Source organism: Marmota flaviventris, chromosome 11, assembly GCF_047511675.1.
Source record: "Marmota flaviventris isolate mMarFla1 chromosome 11, mMarFla1.hap1, whole genome shotgun sequence".
Lineage (NCBI taxonomy): Eukaryota > Metazoa > Chordata > Mammalia > Rodentia > Sciuridae > Marmota > Marmota flaviventris.
In genome coordinates this window covers 77,687,468-77,711,011 of record NC_092508.1, presented here as the reverse complement: position 1 = coordinate 77,711,011, position 23,544 = coordinate 77,687,468, and the positions used below count along the sequence as shown (strand labels likewise).

The 23,544-nt window shown below is 32.6% G+C and overlaps 1 protein-coding gene and 1 non-coding gene across 9 annotated transcripts in view; both read right to left on the bottom strand.

The window, feature by feature from the left end:
* Positions 1–23,544, bottom strand: part of Prpf40a (pre-mRNA processing factor 40 homolog A) — a 64,262-nt gene that overhangs the window by 32,121 nt on the left and 8,597 nt on the right. For all 8 annotated transcript variants that reach the window (XM_027937925.3, XM_027937932.2, XM_027937928.2 and 5 more), the window contains 3 exons: positions 16,162–16,242; positions 15,001–15,031; positions 13,192–13,208 (listed from right to left, as the gene is read on the bottom strand). In XM_027937925.3, the coding sequence (XP_027793726.1) occupies positions 13,192–13,208; positions 15,001–15,031; positions 16,162–16,242 (129 nt within the window). The remainder of the gene's footprint in view (positions 1–13,191; positions 13,209–15,000; positions 15,032–16,161; positions 16,243–23,544) is intronic.
* LOC114094843 (U6 spliceosomal RNA) lies at positions 9,638–9,743 on the bottom strand. The gene has a single exon (XR_003583143.1). It is a non-coding gene; the product is annotated as a U6 spliceosomal RNA (small nuclear RNA).

Below are 23,544 nucleotides of genomic sequence, written 5' to 3'. Positions count from 1 at the left end.
TTTTTAGCTGAGAGTATTGTACCATTACTTTTGGATTTTCTTACAGACCACTGACAAGCTCTCTCAATGTTGGCATTTTTGCTGTTCACTCACACACACCTGGTCAAAACTGCTACCTAGATGATGGAGGTCATAAACAGCCTGGATTATATCATGCATCATAATTTCAAAGGTTTTAAACAGTACAATGAAATATGCTAACTGAAAATTAGATGATTTTAAAAATTACAAGAACCAAGAAATAATGACTTAATATTATTATAACAAGATGAAGTAAAGTGTTTATTTTCTATTACATCTGAAAACAGAACTAGCGTTAATGTAGAAAAAGTATTCACAGGCAGTAGAATTCAAAGAAAAGTTCATAGGTGCCAGAAAATATTTGGCTTTCTGTTATTTACCTACATTAACATCTCTTCATCAAAAGGCAATACAATCAGAGACATGCACATGGAAAATTTGCCTGTATGAATAATGCTTTATTTCATAAATTAAATGGTGTTAAGATAAAGGTGTTTGTGCTCTTTAAAAAAAATTTAATATACTAAGTAGCATCTCAAAATTGGACTATATAAATTCAGGTTGGTATACCATAAATTCCCATACTACATTAAAACTTTCCAAGTCACATTTGTTAAAGGGTATCAAGGAAAAGTATAAACATAATATAATGAAAAAAGTAAGGGATGGTGTATAGTTGACCAAATAATGTGGAGACAGAAGAGTGGTGTACAAGCTCATAAAATAAAAATAGTAATCAATTTGGTATTCATTATCTAATTACTTTATTTAAATCCTACAGCTACAATACAACAAAGGTATAACCACTATCTTCATTTTATAGGTAAGAGAATGAAGGTTTAGAAAGAACTTAGAAAATAAATGACACAAGAGCAACTCAAATCATATTTTGCTCTAAATACTACATTTTAATGACCCCGACATAGTTTCAAGTATACTATCTATATAGAAAGTCTCTATCATAAGGACAAATTCCTGGTCAAGTACTTAGTACTAGGCTCATTGTTGTTTTTACAATAGCTCTCATTTAATTATTTTCAAAACCCTATGAGGTAGGCACTATGTATTTGTCATATTAACAGATGAGAAAACAGAGGCATAGGAAAATAAAGTAACACCCTCAAGACAACAAAGCTACTAAATTCATTATAATATTGTCCCTGCTAAGATACTATTATGGAGCAAGACTTCAACTACTGACATCAATAGAAGCTCAGTCACTTCAAACAGAAACAGCAATTATGTATCTTTAATAACATACAAAATATCATTTATATAAAACTTAAGCTTAAAGTGAGAAAAATTAGTTAGCTGATAAATTTTTTTACTCATAATAGCCTGTCTTTAAAAATCTAATCTATAATTTAAAATTATATTCATAGGATAAAATATGACTCATAAATAGTTTTTAAACAATGTTGGTTATATTAGTATAGTCTATTCATAAGATAAAATGAAAACAAGTTATGTTAATTACAGAAAAATTCTTATTGTTCTACAAAATTATTATTTTATTAATCACAATCAGTCTCAAATATAAAGCAAACTCCCTACAAAGGACACCCTGATCTTGCATAATCAGGGAAAACTTGACTTGGACGATTATTCTGAAAAAGCCAATGCCAGAAAACTGAGTCTCTGTGGTGCTACAGAAGTTAAGCTATTCCTCAAACTGGAGTTTTTGCATTATTCTGCACTTTTGCCACAGATGAGACCATTACCCAAATAATTATTTTGTTAGCAAATAAGACAGGATGGCAGTTCTGGGAATCAATCAAAAGTAAACATTTTTTAACCAAGATTACTCTAGGAGGTAATCTGCAAATTAAGAAATACAATTGAGAACTGTTAATATACAATGTTAAAAGGATAATCTCTTATGTTACTGTTGGGAATGAAACAAGTACAAATTATCTGAAGGGAAATTTAGCAATACTTAGCAATACTGAAAATGAAACCAACCATCTCCCAATCCTAAAACTTCACTCTGCCAAGCCCAATTGATAATACTGTAAACATGTGCAAAGATGTTTTCTACAGGAATTGTGAGAAACTGGAGATAAATCAATATCCACCTTTTAAAAAACAGACCAATTAAAATAATCCATTCATACCATCAATATATCCGATTAATAATATAATGAGAAAATGTCTAAGATAAAATGTTACCAAATGACACTGTCCAATACAGGAAAAAATTCAATGAAGTAGACAGAAAACTGGACAGAAGAAAAACACATATATAATAACTGCAACAATGCTAATACATTTTTAAGCTTCAGAAAAAAACTAAATAGAAAGAGGGTGATGAAGAAATTAATATATTCAAACTCAACTTTGTATGTGTAAGAGGCAGACATTTTTATACACATCCATATTTATACAATGTATAAAATAAATGTAATAAAAAAAACTAAGGGAAAAACATTGCTAAACCAAATCATTAAATAGGAAACAAACACAAAATCCCTTACTATCTTGGGTAAAGAAAAAGAAAGAAAACAAGCATTATAATTGAGGAAGAACACAATCACAGACATTTCAAAATGTAAAAGAAATAATATCTTGGAAAACTATCAAAATTCACTCCCCAGAAATTAATACTACTTGAATATGTCAGTTATCCAAAAGCAGTCCTTGGGGTTGTAGCTCAGTGGTAGAGTGCTTGCCTGGCACATGTGAGGCACTGGGTTTGAATCTCAGCACTGCATATAAATAAATAAACTAACAGTCCCCTGACAACTAAAAACTATTAAAATAAAAAAGCAACCCCCAAAATAAACTGTAAGTATAAGTCAGTTTCGTAGCATACACTACATAATCTTACCTGCAATATTATACATTTCAGATGACAAAGATAAAAAAAAAAAAACCTCTCCAATAAAAAAGTACCAAAAAAAGAAAAGTTAAGAAATTAAGCAAAATATTTGTGAAGTTATCTTCACCTGCAATGTATAGGAAATCTATAAAAAAAATATTTCTTAACAGCTGCCATTCTGACTGGAGTGAGATGAAATCTTAAGAGTAGTTTTGATTTATATTTCTCTATTTGTTAATGATGATGAACATTTTTTCATATATGTGTTGAGAAGTGTCTGTTCTGGTCCTCAGCCCCATTTATTGATTTGATTATTTTTTTTCCCTTTAGCTTATTGAGTTCTTTATATAGCCTAGAGATTAGTGCTCTATCTGATGTGTGAGGGGTAAAAATTTGCTCCGAAGATGTAGGCTCTCTATTCACCTCACTGATTGTTTCTTTTGCTAAGAAGCAGCTTTTCAGTTTGAATCCATCCCATTTATTGATTCCTGATTTTAATTCTTGCGGTACAGGAGTCTTATTAAGGAAGTTGTAGGTGCAGCCAATATGGAAAGCAGTATAAAGGTTCCTTGAAAAATTGGGAAAAGAACCATTTGACCCAGCTATCCCTCTCCTCACTCTATAGCCAAAGGACTTAAAAACAGCATACTACAGGGACACAGCCACATCAATGGTTAAAGCAGCACAATTCACAATAGCTAAACTATGGAACCAACCTAGGTGTCCTTCAGTAGATGAATGGATTAAAAATGTGGCATATACACACAATGGAATATTACTCAGCAATAAAAGAAAATAAAATCAAGGCATTTGCAGGTTAAATGGATGGAGTTAGAGAAGAAAATGCAAAGTGAAGGTAGCCAATCCTAAAAAAACAAATGCTGAATTTTTTCTGATATAAGGAGACTGATTCATAGTGGGGCAGCGAGGAGGAACTTGGGAGGAATACATGAACTCTAGATAGGGCAGAGGTGTGGGAGGGGAAGGGAGGAGGCATGGGGTTAGAAATGACAGTGGAATATGATGGATATCATTAACCAAAGTACATGTATGAAGACACGAATTGGTGTGAATATACGTTGTATACAAACAGAGATATGAAAAATTCGTGATCTGTGTGTAATATGAATTAAAATGCCTTCGCTGTCATATGTAAATAAAAATATTATTTTCATTAACAAACCAAATGAAAAAAAATAATGTATAATCACCTAAAATACTCTTGGTGCAATAAAATCACACACTGCAAACTGAGTTATCAAGTAATAGTAATAATAAAATGATCAAATAAATTTTAAGAGATAAAGGCAATTTATTAAAAACAAATATTACACTAAAGCCACTTCCATTAAAATCCTCATCTGCAAATTACTATTATTTTAGCATGGCAATTAGGAAGGAGAGGAACTTCTCCTGACTTAAGAGTGTGTGGATGTGTTCATATAAAATTTAATTGATGGGCTGGGGATGTGGCTCAAGCAGTAGCGCGCTCGCCTGGCATGCGTGAGGCCCGGGTTCGATCCTCAGCACCACATACAAACAAAGATGTTGTGTCCGCCAATAACTAAAAAATAAATATTAAAATTCTCTCTCTCTCCTTCTCTTTCTTTAAAAAAAATTTAATTGAAATCTACTTAAGCTACTGTAATTAATAAAGGAATCTTATTATGTTAATAATTATAAATAAATAAAAATCTTTGAATAAAGTGTAATAAGGTTGAAACTAAAATGAGAAAAAAACCACTCTACTCACAATAAGTTTTTATGATACAAATAGAAATAAAAACACCTAGGATTAGTTCTTTGTCCCACTTAAATAAAATTTAAAGCAAAAACCACATGGAAAAGTATACAGTATACTGATAAAATGTAATAGTTCAGAAGAGTTACCCTTAACACATATGCATATGGCAATTCAGCCTTGAAATACTCAGAGCAACAGAAAAATACCAGAGAAAAGAGATAACTTTTCCAGTAAAAGGCTGTAAACCACCCATTTCCTTAAGTAGATCAAACAGATGAAAGATATGCCAAGGTACAGGTTTTATAAAACAACTTTTAAATTAATTACACACAGACTATTTCTAAAAACTACCCTTGAATAAGAATATAGAATGAAACTTTAATAAAAAAAATCTTTCTGACCTGTGCTTTCTGATCATAATACAAAAAATATAGCTTATAACGACCCCCAGCCAAAGAACAATCCATGAACTAAGTTGATCGGCTGAAAAAAATTTCTGTTCTGTTAAAAACTAATAAGACTGAGAAGACATGACACAGCGACTAGGAGAAAATATCTGCCAAAGACATCTCATAAAGAACCGGTATCTAAAATACACAGAAATTTTAAAATCCAAGAATAAGAAATCAACCCACTTAAAAAAAACAGGCAAATGATCTGAAAAAACAGACACATCACAATTAGGAAACTCCCCCCAATCCTAAACACTGATAATGTCAAACACTGGTGAGAATGAATTTTCATTCACTGCAACCAGGAACTCTTTTTCATTCACTGCAACCATGGCCACTTTGGAAGACGGTTTGATGGATTGTTTAAAAAAATAAATTAACATTTAAATAAAATGTCACTTAAATAAAATACCATTCAGTGTTAATAAGAAAGGATCTATCAAGGCATAAAAAGGCATGGAGGAAACTTAAATGCATGTTACTAAATAAAAGAAATTATTATTTAATAGGTACATACTGTATGTTTCCAACTATGTGACATTCTGGAAAAGGCAAAACAAGAGATAGTATAAAGTTCAATGGTTGCTACAGGTGCAAGGGGAGCACTAAGAAGTTTTAGAGAAGGGAAACCACTCTGCATGACACTGCAATATAGGTCAAAACTTATGCAACACAAATTCGTACTAAAACCAAAACTACAAAAAAATAAAAAATAAAAAAATCTGCAAACCAGTGATCTAAGCATTCCAGAAGCTAGAAAAAGAGCAAATTATAGTAGGTAAGAATGAAATAAATAAGACAGCAATTACTTTTGGGTGTGAATTATCTCTCCAAAGCTCCCAAAACCTCCTTTACTGATGCAGGAGGTGAAATGATTTGATGACAAGAGGTATAACCTAGTCAGTCCATCCTAATTAGAAGGGACTACTGTGCTAGGTGATGACTAGGATGGTGGTGCATGTATGTAGGAGGCCTGGGGCCCTGGCCTGAAGGTGGTGGGAATTCTCTTGTCCCCATGGATCTTCCTTCTCTCTCTGCTTCTTGGACACCAGGAGTGAGTAGCTCTCTTCCACTACCATGATTTCTTGCCTTACCTGGAATCCAGTGAAAAGCATTCTACCCACCATGATCTGAACCTATACAACTGAGCCAAAATAAACTTTTCCTTCCGTAAGTTACTCTTGTTGGGTATCTTGGTTACAGAGATGTAAAACTTACTAACACAAGAGCACAAATGAATTGGACAGCTACCCTCAAAAAAATAAAATGAAACAAAAAAAATAAGGTTGTGATGGATTTGTAAGTCTCTGTTAAATCATTAGAAAGCCTCAATAAAGTTAATTTGTGAATATTAGAACAGAAAACAAAGACAAATAATCACTGAAGTAATTAAAATGGCAATTCAAAATCTCTATCCTTAAAAGCATTAGGTCCAGTAAGTTTTTAGTTGTAAAAGTTCTCATAAGCTGGGCTGGGGATACAGCTCAGTTGGTAGACTGTTTGCCTCACATGCACAAGAGCCTGGGTTCAATCCCCAGCACCACACACACAAATAAAATGTTCTAGGAATCTATTAAGAAATAAGTCATGCCTCATTTATACAAGTTGTTCGAGGGACAAAAAGAGGGATTATGCCTAGACAGTAAGAATCTATTTAAGATATTAACAAAGTGAATTCAGAAGGAGTTAAATACACAAGTGTGCACACAGACATACCCTAAGAATGCATATGGGTAAGAAGGGTTCACCTTAATAATGTAAAGATGCATTAAAGTTTGGAAATTTATCTGTATACTTAACAATAAGATACTAGGGAAGAAGTATCATATGCATCTTGGTTGACATAAAAAAGCATTAGACGATTTTGAAAGGAAGGATATATTAAACTCTACCAACAAGCCAGGAATAGAAGGAAATCCAGATTAATAAAGGTTATATATTGAAGAGCTACAGTGAGCTACGAAATAATAAGATTTCAGGAAACTTTATAGATATAAGATCAATGTTAAAAATTATGAATGGATAAGCACAATAAAAAAAGATTCAAAATGGCACCTAGTCCTGTACAATGTCTATAAACTAACAGAATTTAAAAAACCTCAAAATTTTGGGAAGAAAAATTTAAACCTCTATTATAAATAAATGAAAAAGAAGACCTGATTATCATGAATGTGATGAAATGACTCAATACAATAAATTCCAATACACAAATGTCTCTGGACAAATAACCTAAATAAGCACCCATGGGGAAGGAAATGGGAATGAAGATGAAGAATAAGGAGGGAAAGAGACCTTTCACAGATCAATGACAATAAGCATATATGAAATACGACTCAAATTTGCACTAGAATTTAAAGAGACTAAGGCAAATAAAAGCAAATATTCAAATAAATTCAAAATATTTTTGGCTAATAAGGTTTTATTGAAAAGTACATAAACATCAATTCTTCCAAAATTGAAATTAATTAATATCTCATGTGAAAACATCAAATATTTTGAGAATTTATGCATTTATGTACTTATAGGAATATAGGAGAATTCATATGCTACTATCTGAAAATATGTTAAAAAAACAATTTAAAAACACAAAAACTTTCTGATTAAAAAAAAAAATTAAGTCAAGTCATTCCATTTGGACAAAGCATAATATTGGATAAGAAAAACACAAAGAGAAAGAGACAGTGGAAAAGAAACCCAGAGACAGATGCCAAAATATGAGAGAATATATAACAAAAAAGATTTCAAACAAAAGTCTAATAGACAACTGACTACCTTATAAACATTTCAGAAGACTCAAACAAACACTTCAATAGTAAAATAATAAGCAATAAAAACCTTCCAGAAAATATAGGAAATTATGAATGATAAAATAAAATATAACCTAGAGAAGAGTGGGGTTGTGGCTCACTGGTAGAGTGCTTGCCTTGCACATGTGAGGTTCTGGGCTCAATCCTGAGCATCATATAAAATGAATAAAAAAAAGGTACTGTGCCCATCTAGAACTAAAAAATATTTTAAACAACAAATAATATATACATACATGTATACGAGTATACATATATAATATATATGTATGTATAAGTATACATATATATACAATATACATAAGAGAAAAATAGGAAAGGATGGGGACAGGTTAACAGAAGAGAAACCTAAAGAGTAAATAAAATGTTCAATCTCATTAAGGAATCAAATAAGAACTATTACTTTATATCCATTACCAAAATTCAAATGATTGATAATGATTACTGCTATGAGGGATTTTTGGAGAAAAGGACATGCTAGTATACTATTAGAAATGTGCAATTTAAATTTTTCTTGATAAACAACATGACTAGTTACATACTCTTTATCCTAAAAACGTCATTCCTGCAATCTTAGTGTGAAGAAATAAATTTTGTGTGTGTGTGGGGGGGAGGAACTTCAGGACAAAACTGTCCATCAATAGGTGAACGGTCAAATAAATTAATGTATCATCTATGCCAAAGAACACTTTTTTAAAAAATTGGGGGGGTGGGTACTAGGGATTTAGCACAGGGGGTAATTTACCACTTAGGCACATCCTCAGCTCTTTTTATTTTGAGACAGGGTCTCACAAAATTGTTTAGGGGGGCCTCGTTAAGTTACTGAGGCTGGGCTCAAACATGCCTGGGTCGAAATATACTTTATAAAGTAATTCAAACAATTACGTCTATATGAGGGGATTCACACAGAATTTCACAATTAACTGTGAAACAAAAATAAAACACAAAAATTTCTTTACAAATAATTAAAAAAACATACCAAATATAAAATTATATATGCTTACAGAGACATGTATTTCATTATGTTCCATAATATGTACAAAAAGATTGTGAATAAAATATTAATTGTGGTGGTTCTGTCTTGGTGGATATATTCAGGGTGAACTTTACTCTTTATAACTTACATGAGTGCTTTTTTTTCTCAAGTAAACCATGTTATTTAAATAAGTAGGAAAAGATGATACTATTTTTTTTCTGAAAATTAAAGTAGGTATTTATAAGATTCAAGAATGCTTAAAAAATATTTAAATAAGGTTCTCAAAATTTCCCCATAAAATGTAAAATACATTTGCAATAGATTTAAAGCTTTCCGAATTTCCTCATAGATGTGGGGTTGAAATGGGGCATATAGCTCAGTGCCTAGCATGCAGGAAGCCCTGGGTTGGATACCACAAACACTCCATACAACCAACCAACTAAACAAACACAAAACAAAAAAATGAACTGTGGGAAAACAGGTACCTCTCAGTATTGTTGTTATGATTAAATATTATTATTTACATAAATTCTTCCTTTGATTATCTCTTTGAATAGCAAAAAAAAAATCCGTGATAAATGCAGAGTGACGATTATATTAGGTAAGTCGACTTTTGAAAAAAATATACGTTAAATAAAAGAAAAAGTCTATATTAGGTTTATAGTAAAAAGCAAAGTTAAATAAAAATTTCTATGTAAAAAAAAGTGCTTTCTAATGTAACGCTTATCTGAAAATTACAAGGTTATTGTGGAGAGAATTAAAACCCATGTAAAAACTTACACAATTCTTTTTAGTTATACATGACAGCAAAATGCATTTAGAAAAAATATGGACTGCTACACGAATTTGCGTGTCATTCTTGTGCAGGGCCATGCTAATCTTCTCTGTTTTCTTCCAATTTGAGTATATGTGCTACCAAAGCAAGCACATATATGATTCTTATTTGCTATGGATTGAATTTATGGTTTCTTGTCACTAAAATTCATGCTGAGGCTTGGTTCCTAATATGGCAACGTTAGGAGGTGGCTCCTCTAAGAGGTGATTAGTTTCTTAAGAATTAATGCTTTTTCTCCATGGTGTGAGTTCTTGCTCTTGGATACTGAATCTGTAACTTTGAGAGGACTGTTATAAAGAGATTTAGCCTTCAGCTTCATTTCTTTCATTTTCTCTTACCATGTGATCATCTCCACACCTATCACATACTATTCTCAATGTACTTTCTCTATGTGAATACTTCTGTCACTTGTGAAATATTCAAAAGGCTCTCATCATATCTGAATAGATTTTGATGACTTGATCCTGGACTTTCAGCTTCTAAAACTATATCAATTTCTTTCCTTTTTAAAGTCACCAGTTTCAGTATTTTGTTATAGCCACACAAAACAATGAAATAATTTCTCTAAAATGTTCCATCAAAATTACATTAATTTTTTTTTTTTTTAGTTGTAGATGGACACAATACCTTTAATTTTATGTTTATTTTTATGTGGTGCCAGGGAATCTCAGTGCCTCACGCATGCTAGGCAAGTGCTCTACCACTGAGCCATAACCCCGGCCCCCAAAATTAGATTTTTAAAATAAAAGTTTATTTTCTAAGATATTCTTCTATTTCTCTCTTTAGGGTTCTGTAGTTTTCATTGTATAAGTCTTTCACCTCTTTTGTTAGGTTGATTCCCAAGTATTTTATTTTTTTTTTTTGAGGATATTGTGAATGGAGTGGTTGTCCTCATTTCCATTTCAGAGGATTTGTCGCTAATATACAGGAATGCCTTTGATTTATGTGTGTTGATTTTATATCCTGCCACTTTGCTCAATTCATTTATTAGCTCTAATAGTTTCTTTGTAGACCCTTTTGGGTCTGCTAGGTATAGAATCATGTCATCTGCAAATAGTGATAATTTAAGTTCTTCTTTTCCTATTTTTATGTCTTTAATTTCTTTCGTCTAATTGCTCTGGCCAGTGTTTTGAGAACTATGTTGAACAGAAGTGGTGAGAGAGGGCATCCCTGTCTTGTTCCAGATTTTAGAGGGAATGCCTTCAATTTTTCTCCATTCAGAATGATGCTAGCCTGAGGCTTAGGACAGATTGCTTTTACAATATTGAGGTATGTTCCTGTTATCCCTAGTTTTTCTAGAGTTTTGAACATAAAGGGATGCTGTACTTTGTCGAATGCTTTTTCCGCATCTATCGAGATGATCGTATGGTTCTTGTTTTTAAGTCTATTGATGTGGTGAATAACATTTATTGATTTCCGTATATTGAACCAGCCTTGCATCCCAGGGATGAATCCTACTTGGTCATGGTGCACAATTTTTTTGATATGTTTTTGTATCCGATTCGCCAGAATTTTATTGAGGATTTTTGCATCTAGGTTCATTAGAGATATATACCCTGTTCATGGATAGGCAGAACAAACATCATCAAAATGGCGATATTACCAAAAGTTCTCTATAGGTTTAATGCAATGCCAATCAAAATCCCAACAGCATTTCTTGTAGAAATAGAGAAAGCAATCATGAAATTCATATGGAAAAATAAAAGACCCAGAATAGCAAAAACAATGCTAAGCAGGAAGTGTGAATCAGGCGGTATAGCGATACCAGACCTCAAACTATACTACAGAGCAATAGTAACAAAAACAGCATGGTACTGGTACCAAAACAGGCGGGTGGACCAATGGTACAGAATAGAGGACACAGAAACCAATCCACAAAACTACAACTATCTTATATTTGATAAAGGGGCTAAAAGCATGAAATGGAGGAAGGATAGCATCTTCAACAAATGGTGCTGGGAAAACTGGAAATCCATATGCAACAAAATGAAACTGAATCCCTTTCTCTCGCCATGCACAAAAGTTAACTCAAAATGGATCAAGGAGCTTGATATCAAATCAGAGACACGGCGTCTGATACAAGATTGGCTACGATCTACATACTGTGGGGTCGGGCTCCAAATTCCTCAATAGGACACCCATAGCACAAGAGTTAACAACAAGAATCAACAAATGGGACTTACTTAAACTAAAAAGTTTTTTCTCAGCAAAAGAAACAATAAGAGAGGTAAATAGGGAGCCTACATCCGGGGAACAAATATTTACTCCTCACACTTCAGATAGAGCCCTAATATCCAGAGTATACAAAGAACTCAAAAAATTAGACAATAAGATAACAAATAACCCAATCAACAAATGGGCCAAGGACCTGAACAGACACTTCTCAGAGGAGGACATATAATCAATCAACAAGTACATGAAAAAATGCTCACCATCTCTAGCAGTCAGAGAAATGCAAATCAAAACCACCCTAAGATAGCATCTCACTCCAGTAAGATTGGCAGCCATTATGAAGTCAAATAACAACAAGTGCTGGTGAGGATGTGGGGAAAAGGGTACACTTGTACATTGCTGGTGGGACTGCAAATTGGTGCAGCCCATTTGGAAAGCAGTATGGAGATTTCTTGGAAAGCTGGGAATGGAACCACCATTTGACCCAGCTATTCCCCTTCTCGGTCTATTCCCTAAAGACCTGAAAAGAGCATGCTACAGGGACACTGCTACATCGATGTTCATAGCAGCACAATTCACAATAGCAAGACTGTGGAACCTACCTAGATGCCCTTCAATAGATGAATGGATAAAAAAAAATGTGGCATTTATACACAATGGAGTATTACTCTGCATTAAAAAATGACAAAATCATAGAATTTGCAGGGAAATGGATGGCATTAGAGCAGATTATGCTAAGTGAAGCTAGCCAATCCCTAAAAAACAAATGCCAAATGTCTTCTTTGCTATAAGGAGAGTAACTAAGAACAGAGTAGGGACGAAGAGCATGAGAAGAAGATTAACATTAAACAGGTATGAGAGGTGGGAGGGAAAGGGAGAGTGAAGGGAAATTGCATGGAAATGGAAGGAGACCCTCACGGTTATACAAAATTACATACAAGAGGAAGTGAGGGGAAAGGGAAAAATAATACAAGGGGGAGAAATGAATGACAGTAGAGGGGGTAGAGAGAGAAGAGGGGAGGGGAGGGGAGGGGAGGGGGGATAGCAGAGGATAGGAAAGGCAGCAGAATACAACAGACACTAGTATGGCAATATGTAAATCAATGAATGTGTAACTGATGTGATTCTGCAATCTGTATACGGGGTAAAAATGGGAGTTCACAACCCACTTGAATCAAAGTGTGAAATATGATATATCAAGAACTATGTAATGTTTTGAACAACCAACAATAAAAATTTAAAAAAATAAAAGTTTATTAACCTTTGGCCTAGAAAATTAAGAATTGATATATAGCAGATGATCTTTAGAATAATGATCAATATAGTAGCCTATAAAATATTATATAACACATGCGTAAATAGTACTTACTGCACCAGATGCTGTGCCTAAAAAAAACAAAAAAAAATTTACTGTGAAAAATCATGTTTAAGTTTCAATATCTATTTATATTATATTTTTTCCTCCATATTCTTGCACTAAAGATGGTATATCTGTCCCACATGACTGATGTGCTTACTCTCTTGCCCACAAACTACTCTGGTAGTATAAAACATTTTCAAAACTTGAACTTTCAATTTCCAAACTCACTCAGGGCCAGTATGAGAAGTATAGATCTTGACTTTTTGCTCCTTTTCTTGCTATTGCATGTATCTATTCCTATTCCTTTGCTATGTATATTACCAAAGTACAAAAATGCCCCATCCTATAATCCTAGGCTTCAGATTTCTGGTTGTGTCAACTACTTTGATTCTACACTTGTGCTATACAATACAGCACCTGTTACGCATCACACATTCCTGTTTAAATTAAAACTCAGATTAAGATTAAATTTTAAAAAATTTAAAAAGTTGGCTCCTCAAATATTGTAGCCACATGTCAAATATTCATTAGTTATATGTGACTTCTGGCTACCGTTTTTTGACAGTATGAAATACAAAATATTTCTATCATTCAATTAAATGTTTAGTAACCTTAAGATGTTAATGGATTTTGAAATGCATGGTATACGCAAAGCTCACACAATAATCTCTAACTTTAGACAGCAATTAACTTAAAACTATATGTAATAAGAAAACAAACATATATACTAGGAAAAATCAAAAGATGTACCTATGGACATCAATGGCAGAACCAAAGCATAGTAACAATAATTAGAAAGAAATTTTAATGTAATTTCTCAGGATTACTTAGGGTAATGGTACCCATCTCTATATAACTAAGTAGGACCTTAAAGGTATTTTAGAAGATTTTTAGTTTAAATAAATGACATTTTTTGAACATTTTTTAAAAATACTTTCCTTCAATTGTAGTTGGCCACCATGACTTTATTTTATTTATTTATTTTTGTATGGCGCTAAGGATCAAACCCAGAGCCTTACATATACTAGATGAGCACTCTACCGCTGGGCTACAACATTTTTGATAGATCAATCAATTATGACCAATAATAAGCTTGAAGTAAAGCACACAGTGTATGTTAAATGTTGAAACCAATAACATTTAAAATAAAAAATATTTTTATATATTCATGGGATAAAGTCAGTTTCTGGCATAATAACTTTTGTGGAAAATGACCTATTAGTAAAATAAATTGAGGCATTACTAAGTCATGTTAACAGCCTTATATATCAAAATGACCAGATGCTGCTTACAGACAAAAAAAAGGAAAGATAGAAAATTAAGCCAGGGCTTCCAAATTCCAATAACTATAAAGACAAGCAGAAAAATAACTGTGAAGTAGCCCAGAAGCTAGAGGAGAGTGAGTGGTCCAAATTTTATTTGTATAGCTGCTAACCCATTCCCAAATTTGCTGAGTACAAATATAGACTCCACCAGAGGTCTTTCATTCTACAAATGAATTCATTCTACAAAATATTCTCTGACCACACTTACTATGTTAACAGGACTGACAGGACTGTTTTTGAGTACTGAAATTCAGATTATCCAATGTTTCAAGATAAATTCAATCTTTATATAAAATCTAAACTTCAGATGTCAGCAAAAATTATAAAATTTAAAAACATGTGGGGGCTAAATCCTATTTATCCGATAAACCTGGTCCAGAATTCCTAGCTTAAAACTGATAATTTCCTGATCACAGAAAGAAACTGCTTTTATTTCTCATTGTAATATGGCTGCTCCTCTCCAAATGATGTTCCCCATACATAGTATACATACCTGCAGCTACATCCATACTATTTACTCCTGGCTGTAAGAAGAAAAATGAAATTACTAATATTTACCTCATTGAAACAACATTTTATAAATTATACATGAAGCACAGTGAATCACCACTATGCATAATTCTCAAGCCACAATGGCAACAAAACCCCTTACAGTGGCTAAACCTGCTACTGATCGAACATGAAACCCTTTACATTCCTTATTTATCCCACCTCAGTGAATATGTGGAAGTTTTACTATAGAATTTCTAATATGTTAGAAATTACAGAGCACTGCTCTAGATCCCACATGAAATTTTTATATAATATATTGTATGTACAATATGTTACTTTTTCAATTTCAATTTCCTGAAATTCTGAAATACACGTAGCGTGAAGGGAGTAGGCCATTATATTCATTACAACTACTACGTTATTAGGAAATGAAAAAGTTATAAACTAATTTGAATTTCATAGTCATCTATATATTATACTACCCAGTAGGGGTACTAAGTAAGGCTGTTCAAGAATTTTATTTTTTCTTTTTTTTGCTATCAGGGATTGTACTCAGGGGCACTTGACCACTGAGCCACATCCCCAGCCCTTATTTTGTAGTTTATTTAGAGACAGGGTCTCACTGAGTTGCTTAATTCCTCACAGTTGCTGAGGCTGGCTTTGAACTTGCAATCCTCCTATCTCAGCCTCCCAAGCTGATAGGATCACAGGCATGCGCCACCATGCCTGGCTGTTTATGGATTTTCAAAGTGACTTGCCACCACTGAATTCTCCATGAAATGTGGATGTCAAATGAAATATTTTAATTTCTAAATATAGTAGAAATTGCATTGTATCCATTTATTAGCATTTTGTAAATGTTTATTCCTTAAAAATGCTTAGTAAAGTCAATGTCTACCAGAGTACTTAAATACTTCTGATTCACAAATGATGCTTTTCAGTATTCTGTTCTTAATCAATACAGAATTTAGTAACTAAGGATGTACATATATTATAGCATCAATATATGTACTAAAAGTCCACTGCAATTCCTAGATTACATTTTAGTACTCCGGAGACACTAAAAGGCTAAAAAGATCACCTGTAAATACATATGTATAATTTCATACATAAAAATAGTCAATCAAAACATCACAGAAATTAGTTGTTTTCATAAGATTACCGGTAAGGCAGGTTGCATGGAAGCCTGAGACATATGAGACATCATCATTCCTGGCATTACTGAAGACATCATTCCAGGCATCTAAAATAAAAGTAAAAAAAGGTTACTATAAAAAACCAAAACACTTAATGTGACTTTAAACAGTGTATTATTTAGGAATAAAAACTACTGAAACTACACTAAATGCACAGTATGCTTAGTAAGTGCTTGTTGAATGAATGAATTACTTTATCAATGATTTATTTTAATGCTCACGTGGTAACTTATATGTACAGTCAAAATTATTTTCACAAGTAAATTTCAAAGTATGAACTCCTATTCTATTTCTAATTTAAACTTTAGAATATTAATTTCCTCAATAAGTTTAAGTTTTTCTTTCTTCCTTGGAATAAGAGAATCTAAGATAAAAATTTTTCACCTCTGATTTTTAGTATCTGTATTGAAGAATTTCATGGCAATCTGGTCCTTTTCAAAATACTAGATCAAAGGTGCTTAACATCTAAGCAATTACTTAAAAAAATACATAAAAAACAAATTTTTCTGTGGTACAGAAAACTTACATACTTTATACTTGAAGATATTAGTTGGAGAGCTCAATCTAGTGTACAAATACTACGATGAGAATTTTAATCTTCTCTATTTCTTATGAATAAAAATCATGAAGATTAACATAACTTTCTAAAAGCATTTGACCCAATGCTCAACTCTATTAGTATAATCCCACATTACAATTTTGATTTTAATAAGAATTTCAAAAGGACTTAAGGAAACCAGGAGAGGGATAAAAATTACATGATTGTCACAGGCATTAGAACAAGCAATTGTCTATTCAAATTTCAAATTAAATGAGCAACCTGATAAAGAGGAACAACTGAAGAGCATAAGCATATAGTAGGCTTTAATATATATGTTCCTTTTGCACATACATATTATATGTATATATTCAAAAGGAACATATATATTAAAGCCCACTAAAGTTGGAGAATAATCACACATTGAATTTTATTACTTGTGAAAGTCAACTTATGAAGCAAAGATGACTAATGTACCCAATAAAATGAACTAGCATGGAAATAATGGATAAAGAAACAACAAATAAATTTTTAAGCTATCATTAAACTAGAATATCCAGAAAAAAATCATGACTAGAACAACATATTGGCCTACTTGGGAAAATATAGTCAAAATAGTATTTAAAACAAACAAACAAAACACCACAGGATTTGAAAACCCAAAAACTCACAAGTCTTCATAATCAGATTAAGAGATTAGAGAAATAATAAAGAAAACTTTAATGGGGGGAAAAACAGCAAATGAGAAAGAAAGAACTAGGATTGCTTCCAGTCCACACCCTCCCAACAAACATTTCCTCTTACAATTTTGCTTTAGATTGATGCATGGTGAGTAACAAAGAAACAGCCTACTACATAAAATGGCCTATATATAAAATCAAAGTTAGTACCATATCCAAAATTAAAATTCTAAGCCAATTTCCAAAAATCCAAGTATGAAAACTTAAGAGAAAAACAGTAATTTCTCATAAGAATGAAAGTGGTTTTAAAAAGTACAGTAAAAATATCTCCCCCGTGCAATAAAACATTCCCCATGGAAGCAGTAGATCATATAAATGAATCTAACTTCAAACTGAAACATTCTGACTTCATAACACAAAGACCAAATCCCATTCAAAAGACAAAGCCACAAAAATCCTACTTATCACGAGTTTATCAGAGCAGGCAAAAAAAAATTACAGCACATTATATTTAAAAACATTAAAGAACTTGACAGTAGTATTTTCAGTGTTTTCCTTCTCATGCCTAAAACTTTAAAACACCTAAAAAAATTTCCCTTAGAGTTGAATAAAAAGCTACATTCTTCCTCCTCAGAAATCTCTGAACATTTTGGAAGGCAGAGACCAGTTAAGCTTACCTGACAAACTTATAAGCTTAATAGTAAGATTCTTAAATTATATCCAACTATTTACTTTTACAAGTAAATATGTCATTAATTTTAAGATTGTGATCTGTGACCATGAAAAACCAAAGATCTTAGTTAGTACACAAAATATTATATTTCATATGAAAAGTTACAAGAATTTGATAAATTTAGAGCTGTCACAAAGGCTTGATCATCATAGAAAGGTCTGTTTACCAAAGCCTGAAGAAATCGAGTTTTTGGAAATGTTATAATGATTCCCATGTCTATTAACTCTAAGAAACTCAAAATATAAAAGTAAACTTTATAATTCCTGTTTTACAAGTCAATTTCTTTCAGAGGATTTGTGTTGACTTATGCTAGTTACTTGGCAGCACCATGATAGATTATTAATTTTTCTAAGTTATCTATTCTTTTTTCAACATGACAGTAAAAATGGAAATGCAGGCTGCAAGCTTATGAGACTATCTTGTAGTTTAAATACTCGGAAATTATTTGTCCTTCCATTTTCCCAATAACCAAAGTTGAGACATTCAGATTTCTTTGCTGTCCCTTTTTGCATGTAGGTGTTATTTTCTTGCTTCACAGGGAGGGTATAGCCCTTTGATGTTTGTTTCAGCTTTAACTGTACAGTATTTTGGACTCTGTTATGTATGTTTCTTTTCCCTTTCTTGGGAGCATACAAAGTAACAGTGCCTTACCACACATAACAGCTTAAAGTTCAATGAAAATAGCATGTTCAAAATGATTAGAGGTAAAAAATTGTTATACTAATGCCAACAGACTTCATGAACTACATTATTCATAACTACAGTTTGCATTAGCTTAATGTGAAGCATCCTATGTAACCAAAGCATGTATTACTTTGCATATTTGCCAAAGTTGTTTAAATCTGTAAAATATTATAATTACATTTTTTAGTTGTTAGAATCACTGACAGGAAGAGTTGCAGGAAGGCAAAAGACAAGATGCAGGAAATGTAAACTAAATTACCTAAAATATCAACACTATGAATTTTAAGGACTTTGGCACCTTTTAAAAACAAATAATTGATATATTATACCTGATATAAGTGGCCAACCATTTGTATATACACTATATAAAACAATTTCCACATATATTCCTCTTTCCTATATTTTTAATGATACAACTTATAAAGCCAATTTATCAAGATATTTTCAGAAGAATCACAACTGTGAGGAAAATAAACACATGAGCAAAAAACCAGGAGTACTATATAACCTGTTCAGTCACTCTAGAGTTTCTAATGTTAGGTTCATCATACTCCGAATTTTAAAAATGTAAATAAAAGGACAGCAATAAAAAGCACTACCGATGTTACAAATTTCGTGAAACATAAACTGTCAAATTTTATGATGTTAAAACAAAAAATGGAGATCTTCATGTAAGAAATTCAATTTATTTTCTTCATAATTACTTCCTAAAGTTTTTCATGCTGGAAAAAGATCACAAAGGACCTGACCTATCTTTTGTCTAGCCTCATAGAAAAGCAACTAAAAAAGAAAAATACTATATCCTAAATTTGGCTAATTGTTTAAAATCATTCTTGCTTTAAACCTTGTGGTTGCAAACTGATAACCTAATAAGTTTGATTTTTGCCTCTTGGTTTGTTTTAAATGTGCTCAAGTCAAATTCTTTATGGTGAACATATACCATAGAGAGGTTAATAAATACAGTATTTAAAAAACTATCTCCCTGATGTACACCTATAATCAATCCCAACAACTCCTGATTGAGGAAGGAGGATTGAAAGTCTGAGGCCAGCTGGGTGACTTAGTGGGGCCCTATCTCAAAATAAAAAGGGCTGGGGAGGTAGCTCAGTGGTAGAGTGCTTTAGGTTCAATTTTGAGTGACAAAGAGCTATCTTATGTACTACTAAACTGAGTTAAATACATATATAAATGCAAAAATGGAATCAAGTATTCATTCAACTGGAAATAAAAATACCCATTTAAAGCAGACCTTTAGCACCCTAAAATGGGAAAATCATTTAAATTTACTGCCTATTCTTCTAAAGTAATATAAATTCAAAACATATTTTATAAGAAACACTTATATAAAAGATAGACAATATTTGAAACACACAAAAGAACCTTACCATTTAATAAGACAATTGTCAGTATTTAAAATTAGTTTACTAACACTCTCAACCTACAGAATTTAGAGCTGCTGAAATACAGCAGGCCATCCCCAATCTGTTTTCTGTGGGTTTCCCTTCCAAGTTTCAATTATCCAAGGTCAATCAGAGTCTGAAAATACTAAATGAAGGATTCCAGAAATAATTCAGTTTTTCAGTTGTGTGACCTTCTGAGTAGTGTATTGAAATCTTCAGCAGTACTCCAACTTGCCAGGGATGAATCATTACTTTTTCAGCATATACTAACTGTACATGATACCAGCCTACCCCCAAACTCCCTCCCCTTAGCTGAATGAAATATCCGATCAACTATAAATATTAGAGTGCTTGTATTTGTGTTCAGATAACTTTGTTTTGCCTAATAACAACCCAGTGTGACACAAAGGAGGTACCAGGGCATGACATGGAAGGACAGATTAACTCTGGTACTATGTGGCAACACAGCAAGGCATTTAGGACAAATCCCAGGATACACTGGGTTTGGTATGACCTATCACTTCAGGAATGGTTTCAGGTTCCCTCGGAATCTTGGAACATACTTCCCTCAAATAAGGAAGGACTATGTACATTACCCATCTAGGCTCTAAGAAAGTGAACTCAATTAATTAGATAATCTTGAAATAGATAATCTTGAACTACTGTAGAGAGAAGCAGCCTAACACATCCTTAATTATATGCTTAAGTCAGATTGTCAGAATTCCTATTCCAGCCATGTGATTCCCGGATAATTTGACCCTAACCTCTCTAAACATCCATTTTCTCAAGAAAAGCAAAAATGACACCTACGTGCTTAGTACACCTATGTACTTAGTGCTGGATGAATTATTTGATGGGTAGAGTTCTTTTTTAGTATCCACGGTGGATTGACTCTAAGACCTCTAGTGGATACCAAAATACCCAAATGCTTAAGTCTCCTATATAAAATGGCATAGTACTCGCATACGATCTAGGCATAACATCACGTGTACTGTAAGTCATGCCTAGACTAGTTTATACTACCTAATACAATGTAAGTGCTATGTAAATTTTTAATGTACTGTTTAGGGAATAATGACAAGGAAAAAAGTCCACACATGTTCACAACAGATCTAGAGTTTTTCCTGAGTATTTTTGATAGATGACTGCTTGAATCTATGGATGCAGAACCTGAAGACAAGGAGGCCAACTGTCTATTATTACCACTACTCTTCTTCAGTTCATATAATGAAAGCATCTTCTGTGTTGACCCTTCCCTCATTTATTTCTTATATATTGCTTAGATATTCCATTTTCTTTGAAGACATCTGGTAAATATTATAAACCCATCATCTTCAACAGAAAACAATACATGTCAGTCCCAGATTAAATATCATATTTAGTGCTGGCTCTGTACAATTCACTTAACTCTCCGAATCTTACTATCACCATCTATAAATTGGATATCCATCGAGCTAACCTTTTTTGTCAGAAGGATTAAGAGGATCAAATTCAACAAGGTATGTGAATTTCACAAAGTTTATATAAACATTGGGACAGAACTGAATTTTTTTTCACATAGACTGTTACACAAAAACTTAAGAGCTCAATGAAAACGAGCCAAAAAACTTTATTTAAAAACAAAGTTCTTAACTTATAACTAGTAACACAAAAAAAATTGTGCTGCCTGAATTAAGGCATAAAGAATTGAAAACTTTAAAACACTAAAATGTCATCTTTGGGACTCAACTACTATAACAAAGACATGAAACCATTATTATTCCCTTCCCTAAATTCTTCAAGCTGAATTTATAAATCTTTATATTTTATTTCAGTATAAATAAATAATTTTGTTACATTAAATAGTTGGGTGTCCTGTAATGATGGAAGCATGATCTAATAAATGTACCATGTGATTTCACTGTACAAATACCACAGAGTGAAGTTACAAAAACCTAGATGTATATTTAGATCAATCACTGGATGTGACCTTTTGATATATCAAGAGACTTGGTAAACAACAGATAGATGAGGTTACTGCTGATATAACAATGACATACCATTTTACAATAATAATGAAAGTATACCATAGTAAATACATAAACCAGTAACACAATCCTTTTGTATCAATATAAACAAAGCATTATGTAATTCATGTAATTGCATGCGCTATTTCTTTTATATGACTGACAGTCCGGTAGGTTTATTTACACTAGCCTCGTCACAAATATGAGTACTGCCTTGTGTTACAGTAGGACATCGATACTATTCACTAAACCACTGGAATTTATCAGCTCCATTATAATCTTTTGGGACTACCATTATACATGTCGTCAGCTATTGACCAAAAAATTGTTAGTTAGCACAATACTTTACCAAAACAAACCTAGATGGTATACAGACATGTGAAGGTGGCTATGTGGTATAGCTCCTCCTAGACTATAAACCTGTACCTGTTACTAAACTGAATATCAGAGGTAACTGTAACATAATGTTAAGTTCTTGAATATCTAAAAATATAAACATAGAAAAGGGAGTATAAAAATACTAGGCCATAGGATTTTCTCAGCTCTATTACAGTATTACAGGACCTGTCATATATGCAGTTCCTCATTGACAGAAACATCATTATGTAGCACATGTCATAGTATACAATAACCTGGAAATTACTGAAAAACTTACATTTCAGAGAAATAACAACTTTCTTGATACCACATGGCCAAAGACACTACACAAAACCTGTGTTTTAATGCAGGAACTGAGTGCTCATTCATTAACTAAAAGATAATTTAAAAAGTCTTTATGGATATTCAAGATCAGGACCTAAAATGTACAATTATATTCATACTATCATGAGAATTTCATTTCTTTTTTAAGTCCAAGACTAAGATAAACATGGTAAGAATTTTGTTTAATATGGGCGCAGTGGTGCCTACCTATAATCCAGCAACTCAGGAGGCTGAGACAAGAAGATTACAAGTTCAAGGCCATAACAACTTAGGTAGGCCCTTGACAACTTAGTGAAACTCTTGTCTCCTGACTCAAAATAAACACAAAAAGGGCCAGGATGTAATTCAATCCCTAAGGCCCCTCTTTCCCCCCAAGGAAGAATTTTGACTGAAAGAAAAACCAGAGCCTAACTATATTTCAACTCAGATTGATCCTCAATTGTTGGCATATTTAGCCTTTAACGGGTAAGGCTAATAGCATCACTCACTTTTAGAAAAGATAAGATTTTTACACTGAGTATATTTAAAAAGATTTCCTTTCAAGACCACCAATGTAAAATATCACATCTTAAGTAACTGCTAATGACAACAAACTGTTGATTAAAA